Here is a 25463-nt window from a genome sequence, read left to right as displayed (position 1 = left end):
TCATTAGTTATCCAACCAACAAATACAGAATCATTGACCAAACCATGCGTATGCTTAAATATAAATGGACATAAAGGAACTGCAATCAATTTATGCCACTAAGCCTAAGACTAGATAATTATGAAGCCTGCACACAAGGTCAATAAATATTGTCCTCCTTATACTCCTCAAACCAGTGATGTGGAAACAGCATGGAGCTTTCACAAACCATTCATGGCCATGGGCTTCTCACTGCATCTTTGCTCTTACTGATTAACTTTTATTTAGCTTCTTCTTCACTGCCTCAAGGTATGAACTTCCCATTAATTAGCCTTTATATTATATATATAAGCACAACTCATTCCAGTTGACTGAGTTGAGCATTGACCTCATTCTTATTCACTGTAGGAAACAGACTTCCCTACATTACTTCAGATGTCGAGGAAGTTTCAGGTAAATCTTTCGATTACATTGTTGTTGGGGGAGGCACTGCTGGCTGCGCTCTAGCTGCAACGTTGTCTGAGAAATTCTCGGTGCTATTGGCAGAACGAGGTGGCTCACCATATGGAAACCCCTTGGTATTAGATAAAAAGTTCTACGGGTTTGCACTGATTGAAACTGATGAATACACATCAGTTGCACAAAGCTTCATCTCCAAGGATGGAGTCATGAATCAAAGAGGAAGAGTTCTTGGAGGATCATCAGCTATAAATTTTGGGTTCTATAGTAGAGCAAGCGAGTATTTTATTGAAAAAGTCGGGTTGGAGAAGGAACTAGTTAGGGATGCTTATGAATGGGTGGAATCTAGAATTGTCTCTAAACCAGAGTTGACCCTGTGGCAGACTGTCGCAGAATTTGGCCTTCTTGAAGCAGGAATTCTACCTTACAATGGTTTTAGTTTGGAACATATCGAGGGAACAAAGGTGGGTGCAACTATGTTTGATGAACATGGAATGAGACACACCTCAGCAAATCTTTTGGAGGCAGGAAATCCAGAAAATATCACAGTTGTTTTGAATGCAACAGTAAAGAATGTCATCTTCTACAATGGTAAGCAAAAAAGCTTATAGTAAAGTTCTTAAAAGTAATATGATGCTGTAAAGTTCTTATAGTCGTCTTTTGTATTGACTAAAACCTTTTGATTCAGCATTTTCTTTTAGAACATCTAGTTCTTAATTAACCGCACATTTGTCTTGAAATGATGCAGAAAACAGGAATGAGAGTAGAGCTAGGGGTATAAGGTTTATCAAGAGCAATGGCAGCCCTGATCAAACTCATGAAGCATATCTCAACCAACCTGAATGTTCCAGTTCATGGGGAGAGGTGATATTATCAGCAGGGGCTTTAGGCAGCCCCCAAATTTTATTGCTAAGTGGCATTGGACCTCAAGCACACCTCAGAGAGTTCAATATCCCAATTGTGCTTGACTTAGAGGGTGTTGGACAAAGAATGCAAGACAACCCCGGCATTGCCCTCTTAGTGGACAATAAGCCACAAAATCAGCTACCAGACACACCCCAAGTTGTTGGTATAGCAGATAACTTCAAGTTCATAGTTGAAGCAGGAATCGTACCTGTAAGCTTGAATGCAACAAGAATGACAGTTGCTGCCAAACTTGCATTCCCAGCATCAAATGGAAAGCTTGAATTGAATAGCACAGATCCAAGGGAAAATCCATCAGTGCAGTTCAACTATCTAGCAAAGGAAAAGGACATGAATGAATGTGTAAAGATGAGCCAACTGCTTGAAAGAGTTGCAAGGTCTCAATCAATTACTATGTTTGTGGGGGCGGAACACAAAAGCAAGCTCATGTCTAGTGAAGATGAGCTGAGAGAATCTTGCAAGAAAAATGTGAGGACCTTTTATCACTACCATGGTGGTTGTACAGTTGGATCAGTTGTGGACAAGGATTACAAGGTGTATGGGGTCGAGGGATTGAGAGTAGTGGATGGCTCAACATTCCTGGAATCACCAGGCACAAATCCAATGGCCACTCTCTTAATGTTAGGAAGATACCAAGGGATCAAGATTCTCAAAGAAAAATCAGATGCTGGTGCATTTAATACCCAGCAACAAAGGCCATAAGAAATTCTGCTTCAGCATGTATCAGCTGACTAAAAGTAAGAATGTGAAAACAAATATTGAAATAAAATATTTCAGTTCTTGTAATCAATCTAACTCAATAAATTTTTGTCGCCTCTAGCCAAGGTCACCTATGTGAACAATATGCCTTATGTTCTATCTTGTATGAAGTTGCTTTAGTGTGTGTCACTTTGTCCTTACCTTAGTATCCCAACTTCAATTAAATAAAGAAAAAGTATACAATCTATTTATTCCTCACAAGAAAAACATAATCAAAGTCAAAATTCTTTTTGATATACATTTTATTTTTTTTCCCAAAAACAAAAAATTTACAAAAATTTGTCTAGGCCTCCATTTCATGATCAGGTTCAGGTCCAGTAGGACTTGAGGAAGAATCATTGGGATCAGTTGAGGGAGTTTGATCGGAGTCAGGCCTATTTCTCCTACCACTATTGAAAGAAAAACTAACCCAAATCTCTCTCTCAACCCTCTTCTTGCCCACTTCATCCTCATCAACAGGCATCTTGTACCTGCAAACAGGGCAAGACCCATGAATCCCCAACCACTTCTCTATACAACTTGCATGGAATTTATGCTTACAAGGCATTTCTTTGACCACCCCACCGCAATGCTCCCACTCCTCCAAGCAAATCACACACTCCCCACTATCATCTACACTCACCTCCACATCTGGTAAGGCCTCTATAGAAGCCTTTGATGCTGGTGGCTGACCATCCTTGGTACCCAGCTCATGTATCAGTGAATCCAAGCTTGATGCTGTGTTTCCTTCAATCACTACCATGCCTTGTGTAAAAGGGTCTATGAGGATGATTCTGTCATTTGGGCTTCTGGGTCTATCTCTATTTTCAGTTTCTTGATCTGGGTGTTCTTGTTGCTGTGGTTCAGGGTCTCTTCTTGGAGTGGTGAAGCCAAAGATGAAAGGCAGCAACAGAGAGAGGTCTCTGTTTCTCACTAGCCTCTCAAACATTGGTTCATTCTCTGACACCTCAGGTTCAGAAGCCATTAGATTCACAACACACACACACACACACTCAAAAAAGTTTAGTGCTTTGTGGGATTCACAACACAAAACACAAAAAGTTTGATACTTTCTGAGATTCAGAGCACACAAAATACAAAAAGTTGAAAGCTTTATGGATTGAGAGAGAGAGAGCGAGAGAGAGAGAGAGAGATAATGGAGATGTAGGAAGTGGGATTTGGGGAGATTATAAGGTTGAAGAGAATGGGTGTGCGCCCACTGGAAGATTGTGGAAGGATCTGGAATGTGAGCACTGTACGTCTGAGACAGACAGAGACTTAGAGAGAGACTTGTAATTGTAGTACAATGTTTTTTATTTTTATTTTTTCAATTCATGATTATCATCTTCTTTTTTCTTTTTTTTTCTTTTTTTTTGAGAAACATCATCTTCATTAATCTTCAATGCAAAGTAGCAGTATTTTCCAAGTAGGGTAGAGAGGATATTTATGGGTGTGATCATATACTGATGGGCATACCCTAGTATCTCTGTAGTGTTGAATCTTTAATTTACAGCAACTTACCGGCAATGAGTTTTTTTTTTTTTTTGGGTAAAATAGGATGAGTATTTTCGTAGATTGTGATTAGTTCTTGTAAAATTGTGATTTACAACTATATTTTATGTTGATTTTAATTTCGTGTCAAATTTTATTGTAATTTTGTTCAATTATTTTTCTTGTATTTTTGTGAGATTTAATGTAAGGGCCTTAGGTGAAAGTTTGGTGAAGAATTTGTGAAAAAGTGGTTTTCACGATTAAACTCGTGACTGATGACTCACGAAACAAGTCACTTGAGAAATTCATGCTGGAATTTGAAGAGTCATTGACAGGTTGGTTTTCGCGATTGACTTGCGACTCAAGCCAAGCCTCGAGTGACTCATGAAACCCACTGCATGTTGCTTTTTGGAGTGTGACTTTTTTCATTCTTTACCAACACTATATAAACTCTCATTACCCACGAAATGTAAAGAAAAAGAAGGAGTATTTTCTGAAGAAACTTTTGAGAGAGAAACCCTAGCCAAAAACTTGAGTGTTAAAGATTGTTTTACCCGTAATCCTCTACATCGTTTCTCTAAAGTTTCCTTCTGCTCCCACCTTTCTATCTATATAGACTTTAGAGGTTCTTAGCCTAGACACTTACCTCACCCATCTTAAGTGTTGAGAGAAGTTTTGATGCCTTTGGGAAGTATTGGAAGAAGCCATTGAGTGACAGATGCAATCAGGCAAAATTGCGGGATCCGGAAAGCTAGTAAAGACAAGACCTCGAGAAGTTCGTTGGTAGCAGGAGCTTGGAGGGCTCAAGTACAATAAGAAGATTAGGCTTAGAGGGTCTTTTTGATATTCGTGTACTCCAACTTATTCACTAGTGGATCGATTTCGATTTGGAGGGCTGCGGAGAGATTTTTCACTAAGTACTTCGGTTTCCTCTTCGATAACACATCTCAGTGTTATCTTGTATTTGCATCTCTCTTCCCTACTCTTTAAGTTTTACATTTATTGCTCATTGTACTTACTTATGGCTTAGAGTAATATTACCGGTTTATTGTGTGTGCTTTACTCTTGTTCCACACTTAGATAAGTTAGAGTAAAAGCAATTAAGTCGTAATTTAAAATTGGAGGTCTAAACAAGTATTAGTATTTTCACACTAATTAAGCTTTCAGTGCTATTTTACATGAGACTATTTTTAATATCATTTATATTGAATACCAATCATAACTTATCATTTTAGCTATTTTGTAAATTTATTGTATTTCTAAACTTATTGATATGCTTGGAACAAAATTAATAGCACATTTTTCTTTATAAAATAATTTTTTAAAAAAATCATTTGTGAAACCTAATTGCGTTGAAATTCTAGATGGGCAAGGTTGGGGATACAATTTTTTATAATCTTTTTTTTTTTCATACTTATTAAGGCAATAACTTGTGATTAAAGCAATATCATTAATACATGGTTATGTTATTAAAGTCACTTTTTTTATGCACCTATTACACTTCCATGTCAATAATTGTGAACGTATTTGTGAAGGAAAATGTATTCATTAATTTATTAATTATGACTTTGTGGTTGCCTTTTAAATATATGGTTTTTTTTATTAAAAGCATAATAAAAAATTTATATATATATTTTTTTACAAAAGTCAAGGTAGTAAGATTAGTCATTTCGAGGTAAATTCTCTTCATATATGGTCCCATTAGCCATGACCCCGAATGTTAATGGTAACTTAAATCCAAACACTTATGCCGAGGACGACAAAGGTCAACTATTAAATCCCTTATCATGAGTTTTATACCGTTAATGTTTCATCTTCTTTTAACTTATTATTAACAAGTAATGATGAATTATGAAACACACAGTTACAAATGGTAAGACTCTTGGATGCTTTTATTCTTAGCTCTAATCATTGGTTTAATAGAGTTATCTTTTTTCACAAGTAATTATGCTCTTACTTTTGGCTTTTGGGATGGTGGAAGCATTGGAACTGTAAAGTAAATTGGGGACCCTTCCATCATGTAAAAGAGTGTTTCCAACTCAAGTGAATCAAGCAATTAAGTATATTTGAGTACTTCTTGGCTAAGTTGATGACATGTTGCTATGCAATTGGGGGGTTTCAATAAGTTTGCATGTGCTATTTTGTAGAAAAATGGAACCCCTTTTGTTGGTTTGGTGGGTTTGTTGATGCCTTGATGGGATGGGAACCCCTTAGTCTCCACTAGGGACAAGGCAAGGTATCTACTTTATTCTACCTAAGATGCGTGTACAAGCCACCAGTGAAGCCCTTGTATTCTTCTCTTATTTTTCTTGGCCATCATAGTCAATCTCATTTTTTGTGGAAAACCCAGAAGAAAAAAAGGCCAAAATGCTAGCTTTTAAAAATGGGTCGGTTAACGTGTGATCCTTAAAAAAAAAAAAAACCCAAATAGCTGATTTATGTATTTAACTCTTACTTTCTTTGACTTTAGATATAGTACCTGTTGTTTTGAGAATAAACTGTTTACTGACATTTGCACATAACGTGTTTGATAAAATTCCTGAACAACTAGTCTTTGTGTTTCTGAAGTTTTAACACATGTTTTAGCAAGGTAAGGTGGTCTTGTAAGTCATTGCTAAAGCGTCTTACTCAGTTCTGGGTGCTGCAAAATTTTCAAGAAATGCACAGAATGGCTCTAGTGAATGCTCCTGCACTGCAATTCAAGTCTTCAGCTATGTTTGGGATCTCTTCAAAACCATTTAACTTCCTTCCCATGCAGAGTAGAAGTAAGGGTAAGAAAACCATCAATTGACATTTCTTTACACACATAGGGGAACTCGTGGTTAGAATGTATTCTTTCCAATTTTGTGCACAGCGTTGGAGATGCATGCAGTACTCGTAGTTGTAGGTAAACGTGAGGTGCTGCATATATAGGACCAGTTAGCATATAATTATATCACAATGCCAACTTTGTATTTATAAAATAAAAAAATAAAAAAAATCACTCTGCCAACTTTGTTCCCTTTATCACTCTTGGTTGAGTTAAATGCTGGGCTTTTCATAGGTTTCTCTGTGAGGCCATTGGTTGTTGAAGCGAGAGCAAGAGCAAGAGCAAGAAAAGAAAGTCCAAAAATCAGAAACATAAGGATGCAAAAGAAGGTATGACTTCTCTTTATTTTAAAATAATTTGCTAATGTGATGCGTAGGGCATTTTATTTTTTGGTGTCATGCTTATTATTTGTACTTTATAGTGTGCTGCCCTATTTTGTAGTTGAGGAAGCTGTCTGTAGTTTAAACTAGTTTAGGTTTTCTCGAAGTAGATTCGTGTACGCTTTGGAGATATATACATTTTTCTCTTCCAACTTAATCAGGAGGGGAGAGTATTGTAGTAGACTGAACTATTGTTTTCAGGTTCTTCATGTCAGAAGCTCTCCACCTCAATGTCTTGGATGTATAGCCCTCATGAAGTTGTCTTATGTCCGTAAATAACATTCAGGGTTTATTCGTAGACTACAAAAAGCCATGATGTAATTCCATGAACTTCCTTTTCATGTACAAGTCCTCGTCACAAAATCTATGAGATAGTCTTCTTTCTTTCTTTGGGCGTCAATGAAGTTTTTATTGGGCTTATCTCTTAGAAGAACATAACTATATAACAAAAAAAAAAAAACACATAACTATAACAAGATATAACAACAGAATATGAGTCTAGATGATGCTGCTGTGCTGGATTTCTTTGGTTATACGGCACTAACCGCACAATTATTTTATGTCGTGGTAGTATGAGTCAACTAATCTATCAGAGCCATAATTTGTGTAATTCTTGACCAGTTTAATGGCACACCTACGAGTCCAAGGCTTTCGGTATTCTGTTCAGATAAGCAGTTGTATGCTATGCTGGTAGATGACAAAAATAAGAAGTGCTTGTTTTATGGAAGCACTTTGCAGAAATCTATTCGTCAGAATCCCTCTTGTACCACTATAGTAAGTATTCCATCTTCAGTTAGAGGCTGTTATCAAAATTATTAAAATAATAAATTAGTAAAAGTACATGTTTGTGGAGAGATCATGACCACTGTCATCATAGACGTCTATTTGATTGTGCAGTTTTCATACTTCAATTCCATTATTCCTTTCAAATTATTAAATGCAATCCCCCACCCCCAAGAAAAAAAACTCCCCTTAATGGTTCGTATTGTAATGCCCCATTGTCTTGATTTTGTTCTGTTTTGACTGTTGATTATATCAGGAAGCTGCTAAGCTTGTTGGTGAGGAACTTGTCAAGGCTTGTAATGATCTAAACATAAATGAAATATCATCTTATGATCGCAATGGTTTTGCTTGTGGGGAAAGAATGCAAGCATTTGAGATAGCAATTTCTCGTCATGGGTTCTTGCCACGATAGATTTGTATCTACATCAAATTGAGCACTTGATAATTTTTGTAACTAGAGCTCTGCAATAAAGAACTCGGTTAACTTCTTGCTAGCTAGGATGTTCAAACTATCACACATGGTTCTTATATATATATTGAATGTTATGCTCTCTGAGTTGCCAAAACAGAGTTTTGCCTGGTCTATTCGAAGTTGATTTTTTTCTTGGAAGTGGATGTTGCAATAAAGGGATAAATTAAATGTTATGCTCTCTGATTTATCCCCCAAAATAGCCAAAAAAGAAAAGGACAGTCTTATGTTTATACTTGGCATTTGTGGAAGTTAATATTATCCCCTCTTGTTAATAGGCGACGAGAACATTCAAATTCTTTTACCAATAGCGAAAATACTACCCCTAAGATTTCCCTGCCATATATACTCTGGCTGGTTCAGAAAACAAGAATATAACTGTTATCAACATTCTTGGTGAATGTTTTTCCTTTTTTTCCTTTGGATTGGAGGTGGGGGGTGTTTGATAATTAAGAATACTTGCATTAAGAAGAAAGAGGGGGCCCTAAACCATCTTTACCATCTGGGCAACAAACCAAGCAGGGAGGTTAGAGGTGGTTAAAGGCCCATCCCAATTACAAAAGGATGCCCAAGAAGCAACATTATGGGCCAAAAAATTCAGGTTCCTAGGCACAAAACTTAAATCCCAGCAAGAGAGATCTTAAATATTCAAAATAGGAAAAACGAAATCTGGTGTAGAGGTAGCAAAAGCCGTATTTTGGAGAGCTTCTATTATTGCCAATGAAATTTCCTTCAAATTGAACGTAAGTAAAATTGTGTTGGATAGAAAGTTTTAAGGCTAAGTGTCCATTTGGAATTTGCTTATTTTGTTAAAATTGAATTTTTTTTTTTTGCTAAAAATAAAAGTTAGCTGAAATAGTATAATTGACTTATGAATAATACCAAAAAGTACAGTAAGACTCATAAATAGTAGTAAAAATAAACTGAATAATAAAATAAGTTGACAAAAATAATCCATGTCATACACACACAAAGAGTTGTATTGACACTAAAAGAGTTGTATTGACTTTACCAAGGAGGGGGTGATGGAGGCAGTAAAGATGAATGTGTAGTTTATTGATGGGGTTACATTAAATCTAATACTCGGGAAATAGAACTTTTAGCGTTGGTTTTTTTATACCAAAAACTCATTATTATGGAAATAGTTTTGTAGTTTGACTGCTATTTACTATTGTTTTCAACTGAAAGGTTTAGAATTCCAATCTCTCTTCTTCCAACTATTGAATTATAAAATAAAATAAAAAATCATATTATCTTCTTCTTTTTTTTTGAACAAATCATATTATCTAATTGAAATCAATTTAAGACCCCCCAAAATAAGGATATATAAAAGTATATCGACATATTTAATATTGTCCATCAAATTATATTTGAGTACTTCACTAGGAGAAATTTCATATGTCTAAATAGCGAACTTATATAACATTTCTCTCACTGACATGTAGGATTCATGTGTCAGTGAGAGAGATGTATAAGCCTAGCACAAAAGATACCATCTTTTCTATATGTGGAACCTAAATGTTAGTGAGAAGAATGTTATATAAGTGTGAGAGAGATGTATAAGCCTAGCACAAAAGATACCATCTTTTCTATATGTGGAACCTAAATGTTAGTGAGAAGAATGTTATATAAGTGTGACGCAGGAGATAACATCTCTCCCACTAGGGCTCTAACAATTATACTCTCATAATAAATAAAGAATTCTGTTATTTGGTGTTATTATGAAAATTGTTAATAAATTATTTTTAAAAAAAATATTAACCCTACTTTCTTGAAAAATATAGAAAACTATTTATAAAAAAAATGAATTTCTTTTTTATTGTCCGTTTCTAAAAATATTTATTAAACTAATAACTTTAGAGCTTCCCGAAAATCAAGATCCCGAAAATTAAACACTCATTTATACCTTTTGAGATCCCTGTCGCATGCATGTTATTTCTTGGGTTTTGCTTCAACTCTCTTCGCAAATCGCAATTCTTATTGAAGAAAAAAAAAAAAAAAAAAAAACTCTCTTCGTAATTTTGCTTCTTCCCTCTTTCATTTTATTTATTTTTTATATTTTTTCTTAAATCTGTCTTTAAAAAAAAAAATTGATGATGCTTGAATCTCTCACGATGACATGGATAAGATTGTAACAACTCTACAGAGTAAACAGTGTATTTCGTGAAAATGTGTGAATTGCAACCTTTGAGAGACAGTTTCCTAACCGTTACAAACAACTTTAAAAAAAAACTACAAAAACCGACACCCCCCAAACCCCATAAACACACACATTTACGCTCACTGCTCTCTCTCACTCCATATTCATCTGTGTCTCAATTTATTTTTGGCTTTGTTACACACCAAAAAAAAAAAAAAAAAACTCAACAATGGAGCCAAAACCTGAAGACATTGGAATCAAAATCTACACCACTGAACCCGTTGAACACACAACCAAAGACCCATCTTCAGAATCCACTGACCCTCTTCAACATGGTCGAAAAAGAAGAGCAGTGGCCAAAGGGGTCCAAAAAACAATCTCAAAAACATCAATGCTTGTGAACTTTCTTCCAACAGGGACTCTTCTCACATTTGAGATGGTTCTTCCTTCTGTGTCAGGCAATGGCCTATGCTCCAATGTTACCACAATCATGATTCATGTCCTTTTAGCCATATGCGCACTCTCTTGCTTTTTCTTTCACTTCACTGACAGTTTCAAAGGCCCTGATGGGAAAACTTACTATGGCTTTGTGACAACTAAAGGTTTGGCTTTGTTTAAGACAGGGCTTGGTGTTGAGGTTCCTAAGGATGATAGGTACAAAGTTGCGTTCACTGATTTCGTCCATGCAATCATGTCTGTGATGGTTTTCGTGGCTATTGCTTTCTCGGATCATCGTGTCACGGACTGTCTTTTCCCTGGTCATGTCAAGGACATGGATGAAGTCATGGAGAGTTTCCCTTTGATGATTGGGATTATTTGTAGTGGACTGTTCTTGGTGTTTCCAAATACTCGATACGGCATTGGATGCATGTCTGCTTGATTATGATAGTATTAGTATTACTGGTTTGCTAGAATTGTTCAAAGATGACTATGTTTTGATTCAGTATGAATGTAATGTTTTTGTCATTAGAAGAAATTTGAAAAATCGAAATTTGTTTTATGAATTGTAATTATTGTCATCGTATAATGTTTGAAGTGAAGGGGGATTATGTTTTAAATTTGATTAGACTTGATATTTCATATCAAATTATTGGATGATTCTGTTTATTGACATTTGTGCATATCATGTTTGAATAAAATTCCTAAATGACCGTTCGTAGTGTTTCTAAATTTTCAGCACATGTTTTGGGATTTATATAATGGGCATTTTGCAGGGTAAGGTGGTATTGTAAGTCAGTTCAGAGTGCTTAAAATGTTTCAAGAATTGCACGGTTTGGCTCTAGTGAATGCTCTTGCACTACAATTAGGGTCTTCTGTTGTGCTTGGATTATGTTCTTTCATGTCCTTCCCATACAGAGTAAAAGTAAGTTTAAGTGTTTAACCAAACTTATATGTCTCATTTCTTTACACACATTGTGGCTAGAATGTGTTTGGGATTTGATTTATATAGTCATATTCCTCAGATTAGCATTGCATTATCAAATTTGCATTATTTGTGGATGAATATGTGGCCTTCTAAGTCAATTTTGTCTTTCTATTAAATTCACTGCTCAATTTGGAGAAAATGAATTTACTGTTATTAGTTAGTTGCGGATGATAGACTGTAATTATCAATGAGGTATTGAGGGTTATTGCAAAACTATATAATGGAACTATTGTTCTTGTATGATGATGCTGAGGATGATGATGGGTGTGTGTGTGTGTGTGTTATCGTTGCTTTTCTGCGACTTAATGCTCTAGCAAACACTTAGATGATAAAAATCTTATTACTTAATTCGGAAATTGAATTAAAAAAAATTTATATTAATCGAAGAGAACTGATGGTAGTAAATTAAATTCTCTAACCAGTTGAAGCTGTGTGTGTGTGTAAGAGTGAGAGAGAGAATTTTTTCTTATGCAATTTTTGCAAATTCCCAAACAGGAGTTTAACACATCATTGTAGATGTATTTAAGTGTAACACTAAACACAATTTGTTCTTAAATGCTTTTCCCTAGAGCGCACCTTTGTCTTATAGACTAACCTGGATACTTCATACCACTTACTCCCAAGATTGTTGATTTACTTAAAATTGTTTCTGCTGAAATGATTCTAGTTGTAAGTGTATATCATCCCATCCGATAGGGCTTCAATTAACTTTCTGATCCAAATCATTTTGAAGGAAATGATTGTACTGCCGATCGATTTGGCAGGCAGGTCGGGGAAAAATAAAAACATGTACAACCTAGTCTCTTTGAAGTGATTCATCATACAATGATTAAGGTATAAGGAACTTGGTATTAATGATACAAAAAATTGGAGCAACATTATAGGTAGTATTAGTGATATCCTATTACAGAGTGGACTCTATACAAGGTACTGCTCTCTATCTCTCTACATATAATACAGATCCTTCCAAGTCATGAAAAATGCGTACGTAGCATATCTTAAAACTCTGAACTATGCTAATTACTAATTAAGAATTCCTACTTATACAACAATGCTAAGCCCCTCTCTCTGTCTCCACCGCAAAAAATTCCCTTGCTCCCTTTAATTAGAAAGAAAAAGAGAGAAATTTCTTCTTCTTTTTGGTCTATATCACAATCCTGGTCAGTTAAATTTTTTAAAGTCCCGTTACCAAGATTTTTACTCTTCTTGCCAAGTATCCTGTAGCCTGAAAAAGCTGCAGTGAAACTAATATGTTTATCAATCGCCACAGCACATAGCACGATTTCCTTCTTGGAGTTTCTGCCACAAACAGAGCAACTCTCTGGGACCTTGGTAATGAGCAACGACATAACCATCCTTGCACCCCTCGTTATAGACCCTCCCTTCTTTCTCATACCGAACTTTCAAACCATCCTTCGCCAAATCTGCAATCCATATTCCCATTGCCACATCTTCTAGCTTAAACATCTGTTGTATAGCATTCATTTTGTCAGATTGAGTAGTTAATGTTTAAACCATGCGGTGTGGAAATGTGTAGAATATAACTGTAGACTCCATTTTTTTTTTCAACTCTCTATTACTGTCACAAAATTACTCTTTAAAAAAGGCTCTTCAAAATGTGAATTGCTTATAATACCTTTAGATTTCCTTCCTTATATTTCTTGTAGATTGCCTTTGAAATGTCATGTGACACGACATAACCAGGACCATGTGCCCAAGGTGGGTAAGTTTCATCGCGCCATTCCTACAGTAGAGCACAGACAATGGAGGCAAGAAAAAAGTGAGAAGAAAGAGGCAAGAATATCAGTCTGAAAGTTAAATCGTAAATTCTGAAACAAATCTGATTGTGAATTTGAAATAGTAAATTACCATAAACAAACAAGATTGGTAATTATTTTTAGTTCAAGGTAATGGAGCTAAAACACCAAGTTATTTATATCCAACAAGAACAATATGCAAAGTAAACACTGAAGAAAATTGCTGAATGAAATGTGCGTTTTCCAGAATTTAGAGTTACCTCGGGGCTGATGTACCACTTGCTATCAGGATTTCGATGTGGTCTGGAGTCTGAATTTATGAGCCCATAAAGCAATGCATGAGTCACATTAATCCTGTTAAGAGAAGCGAGCACTTCATCCACACGAACGAATGCATCATCATCTGTCTTCATAACAAACTTTGCAGAAACAACCTCTGTCTGTTGAAGATATTAGGTCAGTGAGGCAAACAAAGGATTCTCCTCATTTTAAGGAAAAGATAAGAACTTACACCAAATATGCAAATCGCTAAAGTCTTCCAGGTGATAAGACTGTAGTAGTCAACAAAAGGCATCAACTGTATGTCTCCATATGTCTGTGCCTCATTCCAGAGTTCCTCATTCACTATTTGGTTTTTATGCTGCAATCCAAGCAATAGGCTTAAACTTTTGTTTTGTTGTAAAAGAATTCAAAGCTAGAGGAGAGGACGACAGAAATAAACAGATTAAATTTTCAATGCAACATGCAACAATGGCAATCTAATGTTGCCTAAGTTACATGCCTGAGGCATCTAACTCATCTCAGTGCTAAAATAATTTGCCATATGCTTGTGGTCTTAAACCAAAGATCAGGACCTATTTAAGGAAGGATCATCCTTAAGATGAACAAATCATTTTTTGTAGTTTGAAATCACCAAGCATGTAGAAGACCCATCACCTAAAAAAATGTCATACTGATCACAAAATTTCACATGTGAAACTTACCAAACCAACAAAAAATCGAACTGCAACTGTCCCTGACCGCACTGCAGGATACTGCATCCATGTCCTTCGAACAGCCATCCTACGCTTAAAATTGTTCGCATTTGAGAAAACACCAATGAAGAGATCCAATGGTTTTCGAGGAGAGAGAGGAGATGATTTGAGTGATTCTAAATCGATTATATGCTCAGAATCCTCTGATGTGGGTAAACCACTCGCAAGGACAGATATTAACTTTAAATCTCCTGAAATTTTTATTTCGCTTACAAGCCATGGCTCCAATGTCTGAAAAGATAACCAGCCAAGACAGTTAATATATGGAAAGGAATATGTATTTATCCACAGATTTCTAGATGCAACTGGAGTGAATATGTTAAAAAAAAAAAAAAGGATAAGAAGATTACTTCACGGACAGCAAAGGATGTTATGTGCTTTCCATCAACTGTCATCTGGATCCCCTCTGATCCCACTCTAAGAGTTGCAACAAATGGATAATTTTGCTTAAAAGGAAAATATTTTCTAGCCTTAGATCCTTCTTGCAACATTGAAGACCGCCTTGAAATGTTGGAATGCATGCTAGCCATCCGGTTATCATCTTTTCCCACCATCTTGTTGCATTGGTCCAATTCATCCACTGGCATAAGAAACTATTAGAGATATTATACAATTTAAATGACTAATAAACCATGTTATGTTAAATAGATCGCAAAGAAGTAAACATAAAAGAGCAAAAAAGGGAATTTGGATATGATTTCAGATATAACATTCTAAGAAGTTGAGAACAAGACAAGCATTACTATAACGAAAGCCGTATAAATGGTATAGATGCCTATAGCCAGCTGCTAAGACAGATTGTGTAGCACAATAAAGCTTTGCGCCTCAATACAAAACAATAAATTGACCAATGTGGTGAACATGTGTTTGAAGGCAACAAAGATACCAGTCTTTTCTAACACATTTTGCTTTCAAGATTACCATTTTGCAAACTTCAGTTTTTTTTTGGATATATTACACATGCATCCAATGGGTCTTGATTATCCAGTCTCGCTCTCCACCCCTTTTTTATGGGGGGTGGGGGGGATGGAGGAGGAAGTACATTTGAGCTACAACTCCTAGGCTAAAGCTTCATTATTGAACTGAGAGTCCAAAATGGGCACAACTCAAAATTTTATGCATGAAAAAGTTCTGCTCAGTTGGCCATGGGGATAACATTTTCTTTTTTAATGTAAGAGTGTCACATGGAGGTTGAACATGCATATTATACAAACTAAAACATGAAATCAATTAAAAATAAATAAATTTTAAATTAAGTACTCAATAAGTAGAAAGATATGAGAAAGGTATCTGTACCTTTCTTAATTTTTTCAGGAGTAGGAGATGGACAACGCTCCTCTTCACCCCAATCATGAGCTGTAGTCCAGGTGTTTTGGACAATTACAGGGTCCTCAGTTATCTTATCGCCATGAAGTCTTACATTGTAATGCAAGATGTTGGGTGGATCAGGCTCCCCTGGAAGTGGTTCACCAGTTAAGTCAATACGGAAATTACCAAGAAGACCATTTGGAATTCCTATAATTGTAATGGCAGAACCCTGAGTCAGACCACAAGGAACCCTCAACTTATAACTGTTACTATTAAGGTCCGTGGCATTCATTTTATTAAGAAAATGAGGACATTGTTTCTCTTTTGCTCTCCCATGTGAACTTTCATTCTGAAGTCTTTGCTTGTCAACTGAATCCACAAGTATATTCCACGCTCCTCCAGCTTCTTTAATGGCATCTACTGCATTGGGTAGACCCTGAGCATGATTAATCAAGTCCTTCAAACAGTTCCATGTTTGAAGGGAATTTTGCTCTTCATTGGATATATTCCTCTTAGCAAAGAGACTTAAGACTATGATATCAGCAGATACCACTTTAGAAGCATTCTCTGGATTTTGAGCTGCAGGTGGAACTCCTGGATCAAGCCATTCAAGAGGATTGATGCCAGTAGTATTGAAGATCGGAGCTGTCAAAAAATTTTTCCCAATAGTATTTTTCGTGATGCCATATCTCAGGACCAGCAGCATAAACACTGATGCAACTAAAACAACACCAAACCATTTCTTCATTCTACTGATTGACAGGGCATCAAAAGTTTTGAACCTGATCTCCATGGTAACTGAGCATAGAGAAACCAAAAGACCACCAGTTGGTGATCATCATATGCATTAGAAACAAACTGAGTTTTAACACAGAAAATAAAGCCCTTCAGTAATAAATAACCAGATCAATAGAGGCATACATGGAAGGATTTTCACTTCTCAGAAGTGAATGCTTCAGATCTTCTCATTCTCAGTCTGTTCTCATTGGACGTCAACTTGTCAGGTTATGCAAGAATGCTCTTCTTGCCTGAAATTAATTGCTCTTGAGTATGAAAAATCTATTACCAAAGTTACTCATAAAGCCTATGACATGAGACACTCAACACTGAACCTATATTCAAAACAATCAGTCTATAAGTTTGCAAACAAAATTAACTAAACAAAGTACATAAACATATTTGCATCTAAAACCATGTAAGCAACAGGTCAACTAACTGAACATCCGCTCCTTATTTTGCCCAAAATAAGAAAATGTGGTGAACCTCCATGTATTACAATCACATAACGAAAACAGTTCTAATGAAACAAACACATAATGTGGAACTAAATAAAAAAAGTTTGAACATTACCCTTTGTTGAGACAAGTTCCCACAATAAGCTCAATTGGGTTTTGCACCAATTTCATTCCACTATAAAATCCCAATTTGACCATTGACTCAATTAATGTTCTCGAGCCGCCCCCCCACTGTGGAACATTTTCTCTCAAATTCCTGAAGGACGTTTTGTAAATAAAAACAATCTATTTGTGCTGTCTACGCGTGTATGTATATATATGGGTTTGTCTCTATGGGTACGCAAATATATATTATTATTAACAAATCACACCTATAAAAATATGAGTCAACACCTTCCTGAGCTCTTCACCAACACCAACACCAAATGCTTAAAAATGGAGACGGCAATTACTACCCTCATTCAAAAACAATATAATACATACACTAAGGTTAGCCCAATATTATATTAGTGAAGACTTGTTGAATTGAACTAGAAGAACTCGTAGTTGGAGACAAAATTATACATATATTACTAGGAAACCATCTTAGAATCACCTATACTAAGCTAAGAAGCAAATGGGACCACACTATTTCTTTCAACCACTATTCAAAAAATATAATTTATCAAATTGAAATCCTAACTTCATTCAAAATTATTGTTAAATTATTCGATTTTAATCAGGCTATTTTGATTAATCAGGCTAACTTCATTCAAAATTAGTGTTAATTTACTCATTCAAAACCTAATCTCCTTTCCATAATTACTTGACTGCCATTGAAGCTTAATGCCACCATTGACTCAGCCAAAGAAAAAAAAAATATAAAATAAAATAAAATAAAAATAAATCTCTAATTATTCAATAGCTCAAAAATATCTTATACTGCCCTGACTGGTTACTGAGAAAATGAGAGAAAATAACAGATTCACAAAAATAAAATAAAAAAAAAGTTTCGTTCTGCTCTAAACTAAACAACTTTACTAATTTAAGCACGATTCAACTGATCAACTTCATTTCAACACCAAAAAACAGAGTTCAAGTTTACTCCAAAAATTTTCTCGGCAACCAAACAGATCCGAACTCACCGTACTTCAAAAAAAACATAAAAAGAAAGAGCAAAATAAAAAAAAAGGAAAAATATTTAATCAAACAATAAACAGAAAAGGAAATTCACAGTTCCACCACACGTAATTAAAAATGTTTGAAATTCAAAAAAAGAAAAAAAAAAGTTGAAGTTAGTTAGTTACCTTGGAATTCTACTCGTGAGAATGCCGGAAAATGCGACAGCGAGAAAATTTGCGAAAAAATCTCAGAGAAACAAAGATAGAGAAAGACAGAGAGAGAGAGAGAGAGAGAGAGTTCGATGCTGTGTCGTTTTGAAACTTGAAGACTACGCGTTAACGGTGGGAAAGACTTGAAAATTTAGAGAGCGAGAGAGAGAGAGAGAGAGAAACGGTTTTTTGGTCTAAAATGGTGACTTTGTTCATAATTCTTTTATAGAGTGAAATAGAAAGTCTTTATAGTTGTTAGCATTCGCGCTTTGACTGTCTTAAAAAATCTCTCTCTCTCTCTCTCTCTCTCTCTCTCTCTATTTTGTTTGTGGAGTCTTTGTTAACAGGTGCTCTCAAAATTAATTGTTTTTTCCCTCACGAAATTGGTTGGACTATAAGCGCGATGATTTACTTCGCAGACAAAAACTCTAGTTCAAGGATGGCCCAGCTGCGTTTCGTCGTTAAATTCATTTAAAAATATGTCATAAACCAATGTTCTAGGCCATTCGATAACATTTATTTTAATGTATTTGTTAATGCACAGTTTTAGTTGCCACTTTCATAAGAAGTATAAAAACTTGCGCAAAAAATGAGTTGGTTTTGCAGCCTTTAATTTTTTTCTTTATTAAATGGGTAGTTTAACATTTACCTTTTAAGGCATTTATTAATAATTTTTATTTTTATTTTTTTTAATATTACTTTTATTAAAAATATAAAAAATTTTAAAAAGTCCGATTTTTTTTTTCTTTTCTCAAAAAATTATTTTGAAAATATATTATAAATTAATATCTTTAGGATATTAGTTAACTTTTAATTAGTTTTTTTTATTATAAAATATTGATTAGTTAAATTAATTACGCGGGGAATTTAAATTTAAAAACCAAATCCAACCCAACAAAAGAGAGATTATTAGTAAAGTTGAAACTGGGGACGGCGTTATTCTTTCTAGTCTTCTTTTTTTTTTTTTTTGTCAACTCTTTGACGTGGACTGCTGTGGTTGGAAGAATGTGAAATCTATGGTGGAGAAGCAAAATACTTTTATGCCTTTCTTTTCTTATTTTTAATTTTTTAACTATTTTGAATTCATTTGTGAACAATTCTAGAGTTACTTCCTAGTGATCAACGACCATTACTATGATTTTTATTTTTTACTTTTTTTGGAGAGTTGGGAAGGGGAATTTTTGCAATTGGGCGTATTCTTTGAGACTTGAAAACATCTTAGAGGTTGTAGTTAAACTATAAGATTCATGACAATGATCATTATTATTGTTATATAGCAATGTTAGAAGAATAAATTCATTCATAATTTGTTAAAGTTGGTAAATTTTGATTAAAATAATATCAATTTTATATGGTAATCAAAACACTTAAAGTTAACTATTATGAAAAAAAATTATTACTTTTTTTTGTTTGTTGATAATATGATAGTTAAGACATAGAGAGTTTAAACCATAGATATATTTGTTAGAAACACTAAAAAGTGCTAGTTAAACTACGAGTCTCTTAACAAAATTATTAGATTTATTGTTGAGTGTGTTTTGATGAGTTTATTTTTATTGATTTATTTTACATAACTTGTGTAAAAATAGAAAAAGATAAATTAACATTTTTTTTCTAAATACAATTAGATTTGAATCTATAGTGTCTGTTTTAGAATAATTACTCCGTGATGATTATTGATGCAAATTACTTTTTTAGTGTAAGTGAAATTGCTAGATAACAAAAAAAAATTATAAGTTGAGTTAAATGGAATACAAGTAACTTAGCATTATAAAGTAAAAGAATAAACCATTTTCAATAAAAGATTAAATTTCACAAAGATATAGTGTAAAACTCAAGTTTTACGCCCTCTAATATATTTTTTGAGAAACAAACATGGGCACACATACAAAGGAGAGGAAAATGAGTTCTAACATAAAAGTACACTACAACTCCACTCAAAAGCCATGGTTACACCCTTTAATATCAACATGTTACATTGTCATATCACATATTAAAGTATAGGTAAAACTATACTCAATCGATTCTAATACCCATGTCACAATCCAATCCAATTGGAAATTTATTGTAATGTTATGATTATATATGATAGGATATATTGTGTTTAACTTAAAAATAGAAAAAAAAGCTATCAAAAAAATTGCTAAAAGAGATATTTAAAAAAATTGTCAAAAATTGAAAAATTATCAAAAGTTAAAAAAGACTACACAAAAAATTACTCAAAATGTGTTGTTAACGGGCACCTCACGGTGCCTCTTAACACAACCCTTCTAATAAATGGACTGCAACATTGTTTGGTAAATATAAATTTTTGGAGTGATATCATTTAAGACAAAGAAGAATCAAAGGGAATGGATTTGCTAATGAGGAAGAACCAGACCAACATGTGGATTAATTATAACACAAATCTGAACAAACAATGCTTGTGTCTTAGTTTTGTTTAAACAACAACAAAAAACAAAATTGCTGGCCAAGGCCTGTAGCAATGTAGAAAGGCCAAGCCAAAACAGCTGGATTTTATAGATTTTTACAATGAAATCCTCACTGCTTTTGTACAATTACGAGGTACTACAAAATAAAAAAAAGAAAAGATAATGGCGTTGTTTGCGGATGAAAGGTGACTTTCAAACAGGAAGTCACGTACTCACGTTATAATGGAGAGAGGCAGACACTCCACTTTACAAAAGCTGAAGTAAAATCCAATCCAAACAAGCCACCTAATCAGACAACATTAAACTTTATATACAAACTCATTTTTAAAACTAGTTAGGCATACCAATTTTTTTTTTTAATAATGTTAAGCATATAATATTATTCCTAATTTGTTAAGATTGTGCTAGTTGAGAATAGATTAGCACTCAAATGCACTAGATATAACACGGACACCGAACGTTATACATGTTTTAAAATAATTATGTTTTAAGTTCGTATCTTGTCATTGACATTTATGAAAAAATACAATACAAACAGTTGGACACTATACATATTTTAAAATAATTATGTGTTAATTTTGTTTCGTGTCATCAACATATATGGAAAAATTGTGACTCTAGATTTATGATAATTTTTTATAGTCTTTTTTTTAGTACTTGTTAAGTTAATAAGTTAGGATTTGACTAACATTATTTATTTATTGATTTATATCATATATCATGTTATTTTTCACTAATCATAATATGTCCTCCTAATAATTTTGGTGATGCTAGAGTTATGGGCCACTTAATCATTGGTTCCTATGTTAAACAAACAATGGCACCGACAGCCTACCTATTTTGCTGGTGAAAAATAACACAACACAAGGGACCAAATTGCTTTTCTTTGTGGATTTCAATTTCATGAAACAATCAATAGTTAAATCAGATAGTCAAAAACAATTGGGGCACGTGTAAGAGTGGACAAAAAGAGAGATGGGATTTGACACATACATTCATGCCATCCACCTAAACAAATGAACCTCTTTTATTTTTTTTATAGGAACAAATGAACCTCTTTTATTATTTTTATTTTTTGATAGGAACAAATGAACCTCTATGTTAAATAAAGAAAAAGAAAAGAGGTAAATGGGTCTTTCACATATTTATTTGTTTGTTTTTCTTAATGAGTAAGACACCCATTTAAGGAGGCTTTCATGTGAATATAGGGAGGGGCATATAATGTGTAGTCCCCCCCTTTTGGTTTGGGTACACGTTGTTGTTGTGCAAGTATGTACGGAAATAAAGGTCGGCACAATGTCAAGGTCAATTTGGTGAAGCTATGTAGACATACAATTTTCTATGACACCTCACAAACTTCTTGCATTCTTTTTCTTTTTATTAGTGTTTTTTTTATTATGATTTTTGTGTTAAGCAAAAAAAAAAAAAAAGGATTGTAATTATTTTAAAACTATACAATTCTTTTAATTCTTTTATGCTTTAAAATTATACAAAAAGCTAAGAGAACTATAACTCGTATTTCTTACTATTTCTAATAAAAATAGCTAAAGTTTAAATTTCTCCATCATATATATATATATATATAAAGCAATTAAAGATAGACCCTGTTCTTGCCTCTTAGGTCACTAGTTGACACATTCTAGTTTTTTCAAAATATCTAGAATGCAAATCACTATTTTCCATTGTAATTATCAAATTATCAACAAAAAAAAAAATCTTTTTTTAAAAAAATTTCTTTACACATTTTTCTCACCATTTTCTCCTCCAATTTGAAAGTACAAAGCTTTGGTGGTCCAAATCCACCCTTTTCTTCCCACTCACATTTTCCACCCAACTAAAAGGATGAAAACTCAATTCATCATCTCCCTTTTTCCTTCCGTAGGTTCCCATCAACACCTTTTTTTTCTGCCTAACCAAACAGACCCTAGAGTCTGTAATCTGTAGACCTATAGTACTAGGTATATCAATGTGAGATAAGCTGAATTATTTCGCCGACCGTTTGGTAGCTGGAGCAGTGGTCATCTCAAGTTCTCAACCCCCATAATATGACCTTCTTATTATTGAACATCATCTCATTGGGCCTCAATTAACTATTTGGATGGAAGATATTTCTTGGGCTATTATTAAGCTTTTCTTTTCCTTTTTTTCTCCAATCATTGTCTGGGCTATGGGGGCCCTCCTTATCTTTTGAAGTTTAAATTTTCTCCAGCAAACTGGCCCTATGGGCTAAAATTAGCTTCATGCTTCAAAGTTCAGATTGAAGATGGGATGGGTGCAAGATTCTTTATCAATATTTAATAGGGTAACAAAGACATTTACTTTCTTTTTTAAGCCACCCATTTTTTTTTGGGGGGTGGGTAATTAAGAGGTGAAAAAGACTAGGTTTTGTTTTTGTCTTTTTTTTTTAAATAAGTAGAGGTGATGGAATTTGGATCTAAATTCACCTATTGAGAAAAGCAAATAATGCTACTATGGGCATGAGACTTTTGGTGAATGATATTAGTGATTATGGCTTATAAGACTTTGTTGTGATGGAAATTTTTTTATGAAAAATGAATAATTTTATAGATAATTAAAAAAAAAAACCTTACTTGTTTCTGTGCCTTTGGTTTCATCCCGAAAATGAAGAAAAAAAAACATTTTTTATTGTTTGATTTGCATGGAAAACCATCAATATTTCATATCATTTGAAATAATTATATATAAAACAATTCATTTACAAAAAAAAATCTCAAATAGAAAAAAAAAATGGAACCATTTAGGAGAGTCTCAAACGAAAAGAAAAACAAAAAACAAATTTAGACCCTGTGAAAGAAATAAAAAGAAAAAAGAAAAAAAAAGGAAAGAGAATGATTTGAGTAAAAAGGATAATTTGGAAAAAAAAGAGTCTAAGAGTCAGTCAACACAGAGGGGAAGAATAGAGAGAAGTTTCATTTAAGAGGGATTTTTGTGTTGTGGAGTTCATTTGCAATAATTTGTTGAACATGTAATTCTACTTTATTGTGTATTTTTTTTTTTGAGAAAAATTCTGGTGCGTATTATTAGAGGAGACTGTTTAAATCAGCCTGAAATATAGGTAAAAGTTCTAGTAGAACATTTTCTATCCAAACAGGCTGGGTTTATTTTTAGTTGATCATATAAAACATTTTTCGCCCACTTCCAAAAAACAGTATTTTTTTAAAAGGGGGTCGGGGGAGACACACCACCCCCCCCCCCCCCCCCCCCCCCCGCCAGCTTTCACACGTGATCCATGCCTTTCAATCCAGCAGTCCAAAATCTCTCAAAAACATTTCTGCAACACAGGAGCGTCCTTTGTTAAGTAGTACGGGTTGTCTGGTCATATGGAAAAATTGCCTTATGTGGGAAATGGGAATGTATTTCCAAGAAAATGTTCTAAACATAAATACACAAAGTGCTTGGGGTTTAGGGGGAAAATATTTGAGTTGCGAGGTTAATAGCATGTTGTAATTATTTCTAAAAAAAAAAAAAAAAAAGTACTTAGATTAGATTATATTTTATGAATGTATGTTACATGGACATATATTGAATCCCACACTGGTCATGTATTAAGTTGAACTAGCTAGAGTTCTATATAGCCTTTATAGGGAACTCCAACTGTAGTTTAATTAGTCATTTTAAAGTATAGTGTAAATGTGATAACCCTTTCCTTGGGAGTTGGTTCATGACAAAATAATATTTTACCAAAATTTAGAAAATCTCAACAATTAAGTTTTCAAATAAAATATATATTATTGACTCAATTTTCAAAATTTTGAACATACTAGTAGTAGTCCTGTGCATTGCACATTTTTGGTCCAATTCGGTCTATTTAGTCCATTCGGTCCACTTCAGTCTAAATCGGTCCATTTCGTCTAATTTAGTCGACTTTGTTTCATTTTGGTTTAATTCGGTCCATTAGGTCTATTTCAGTTCAATTCGGTCAATTAGGTCTAATTCAATTCATTCAGCAGTTTGGTCTATTTCGGTCTAACTTGGTCCATTTCAGTCCTTTAGGTCCAATTCAGTCTATTTGATCCAATTTCTTCCATTTGGTGTACTTACTTAATAATGAGAAAATACAAGTTTGGGTTGAGAGTATCGTTTTAAAAATTGGAACAGTTCAAGAACCGGAAAATGGTCCGATTCTCAGTTTTAATCAATTGAACTACTGGTTTTTCGATTTTTAACACTTGGATTGGGAGTACTTATTCTAAATATGAATTTATTAAAAAAAAAACTACATTAAGTAACAGTTTTACCTATATAATTACAAGTGGGAGTCTTAAAAGATATTTTAGTGCTTAAGTGGTTTTTTTTTTTTTTTTTAGAGACAAAATAGATTTTGAGTTGATGCTAATGTGGTTGTTTCATTTCAAATCCTAAATTGTAGGTTGGATAAGAACAAAAGATCCCTATATTCAAAAAAAATTGTTAATAACATATCAACTAAATGTAAAATCAAATAGGATAGATTTAAAAAAAGAAAACGAAAAAGTATATACTGTTGTGTCTATCACAATATTATTAACCAAATGTAAAATCAAATAGTTTAGAACTATCTTATAAAAAAAAAAGTTTAAAACTAAAAAAAAAAAATTAATAAAAACAATTAAGCTGTTGGAAATGTAAAACAATAGTTTTTTAAAAAAATTTTAGAATATATAACACTAACGGTAGTTAATAAGAACAAATAAATATTTGGCGCAATCACTTCTAAACCCAATTTTTATTATATAGTATATGATTTTGAAAATCATCATGCTTTAAAATTTTATCTAGAAAAGTAAGC

General features: G+C 33.8%; 5 protein-coding genes across 9 annotated transcripts; 3 read left to right on the top strand and 2 right to left on the bottom strand.

Moving 5' to 3' along the window:
- Positions 1-144: 144 nt before the first annotated feature.
- LOC142629670 ((R)-mandelonitrile lyase-like) lies at positions 145-2204 on the top strand. Its single transcript, XM_075803697.1, has 3 exons — positions 145-288; positions 388-1029; positions 1187-2204. Exons 1-3 carry the CDS (start codon positions 192-194, stop codon positions 2062-2064), a joined length of 1617 nt encoding a protein of 538 aa, XP_075659812.1. The 5' UTR covers positions 145-191; the 3' UTR covers positions 2065-2204.
- An 82-nt stretch (positions 2205-2286) lies between these two features.
- Positions 2287-3363, bottom strand: LOC142629671 (E3 ubiquitin-protein ligase MPSR1-like). The gene has a single exon (XM_075803698.1). The coding sequence runs from the start codon at positions 3083-3085 to the stop codon at positions 2405-2407; it is 681 nt and encodes a 226-aa protein (XP_075659813.1). The 5' UTR covers positions 3086-3363; the 3' UTR covers positions 2287-2404.
- A 2345-nt stretch (positions 3364-5708) lies between these two features.
- Positions 5709-8129, top strand: LOC142627617 (uncharacterized). Of its 4 annotated transcripts, none has more exons than XM_075801492.1 (5): positions 5709-5827; positions 6187-6362; positions 6635-6729; positions 7402-7554; positions 7820-8129. In XM_075801492.1, the coding sequence occupies exons 2-5, from the start codon at positions 6251-6253 to the stop codon at positions 7973-7975; spliced, it is 516 nt and encodes a 171-aa protein (XP_075657607.1). In that variant the 5' UTR covers positions 5709-5827; positions 6187-6250; the 3' UTR covers positions 7976-8129. The 4 variants fall into 4 exon arrangements, with proteins under 4 accessions (XP_075657607.1, XP_075657608.1, XP_075657605.1 ...); XM_075801493.1 differs by having other exon boundaries at positions 5765-5827; positions 6182-6362; XM_075801490.1 differs by lacking the exon at positions 5709-5827 and adding an exon at positions 5850-5978.
- Positions 8130-10401: 2272 nt separating this feature from the next.
- On the top strand, positions 10402-11052 carry LOC142629185 (protein DMP9-like). The gene has a single exon (XM_075803155.1). The coding sequence runs from the start codon at positions 10402-10404 to the stop codon at positions 11050-11052; it is 651 nt and encodes a 216-aa protein (XP_075659270.1).
- Positions 11053-12427: 1375 nt separating this feature from the next.
- LOC142629477 (beta-1,3-galactosyltransferase GALT1) lies at positions 12428-18431 on the bottom strand. Of its 2 annotated transcripts, none has more exons than XM_075803479.1 (9): positions 18219-18431; positions 16619-16725; positions 15686-16495; positions 14740-14969; positions 14339-14620; positions 13867-13995; positions 13616-13795; positions 13235-13342; positions 12428-13065 (listed from the first exon to the last, which is right to left on the bottom strand). In XM_075803479.1, exons 3-9 carry the CDS (start codon positions 16488-16490, stop codon positions 12856-12858), a joined length of 1944 nt encoding a protein of 647 aa, XP_075659594.1. In that variant the 5' UTR covers positions 16491-16495; positions 16619-16725; positions 18219-18431; the 3' UTR covers positions 12428-12855. The 2 variants fall into 2 exon arrangements, with proteins under 2 accessions (XP_075659594.1, XP_075659593.1); XM_075803478.1 differs by having other exon boundaries at positions 16619-16809; positions 18219-18413.
- Positions 18432-25463: the final 7032 nt, after the last annotated feature.

Source organism: Castanea sativa, chromosome 3 (assembly GCF_040712315.1).
Source record: "Castanea sativa cultivar Marrone di Chiusa Pesio chromosome 3, ASM4071231v1".
Taxonomy (NCBI): Eukaryota; Viridiplantae; Streptophyta; class Magnoliopsida; order Fagales; family Fagaceae; genus Castanea; species Castanea sativa.
This window is presented reverse-complemented; position numbering and strand designations above follow the sequence as displayed.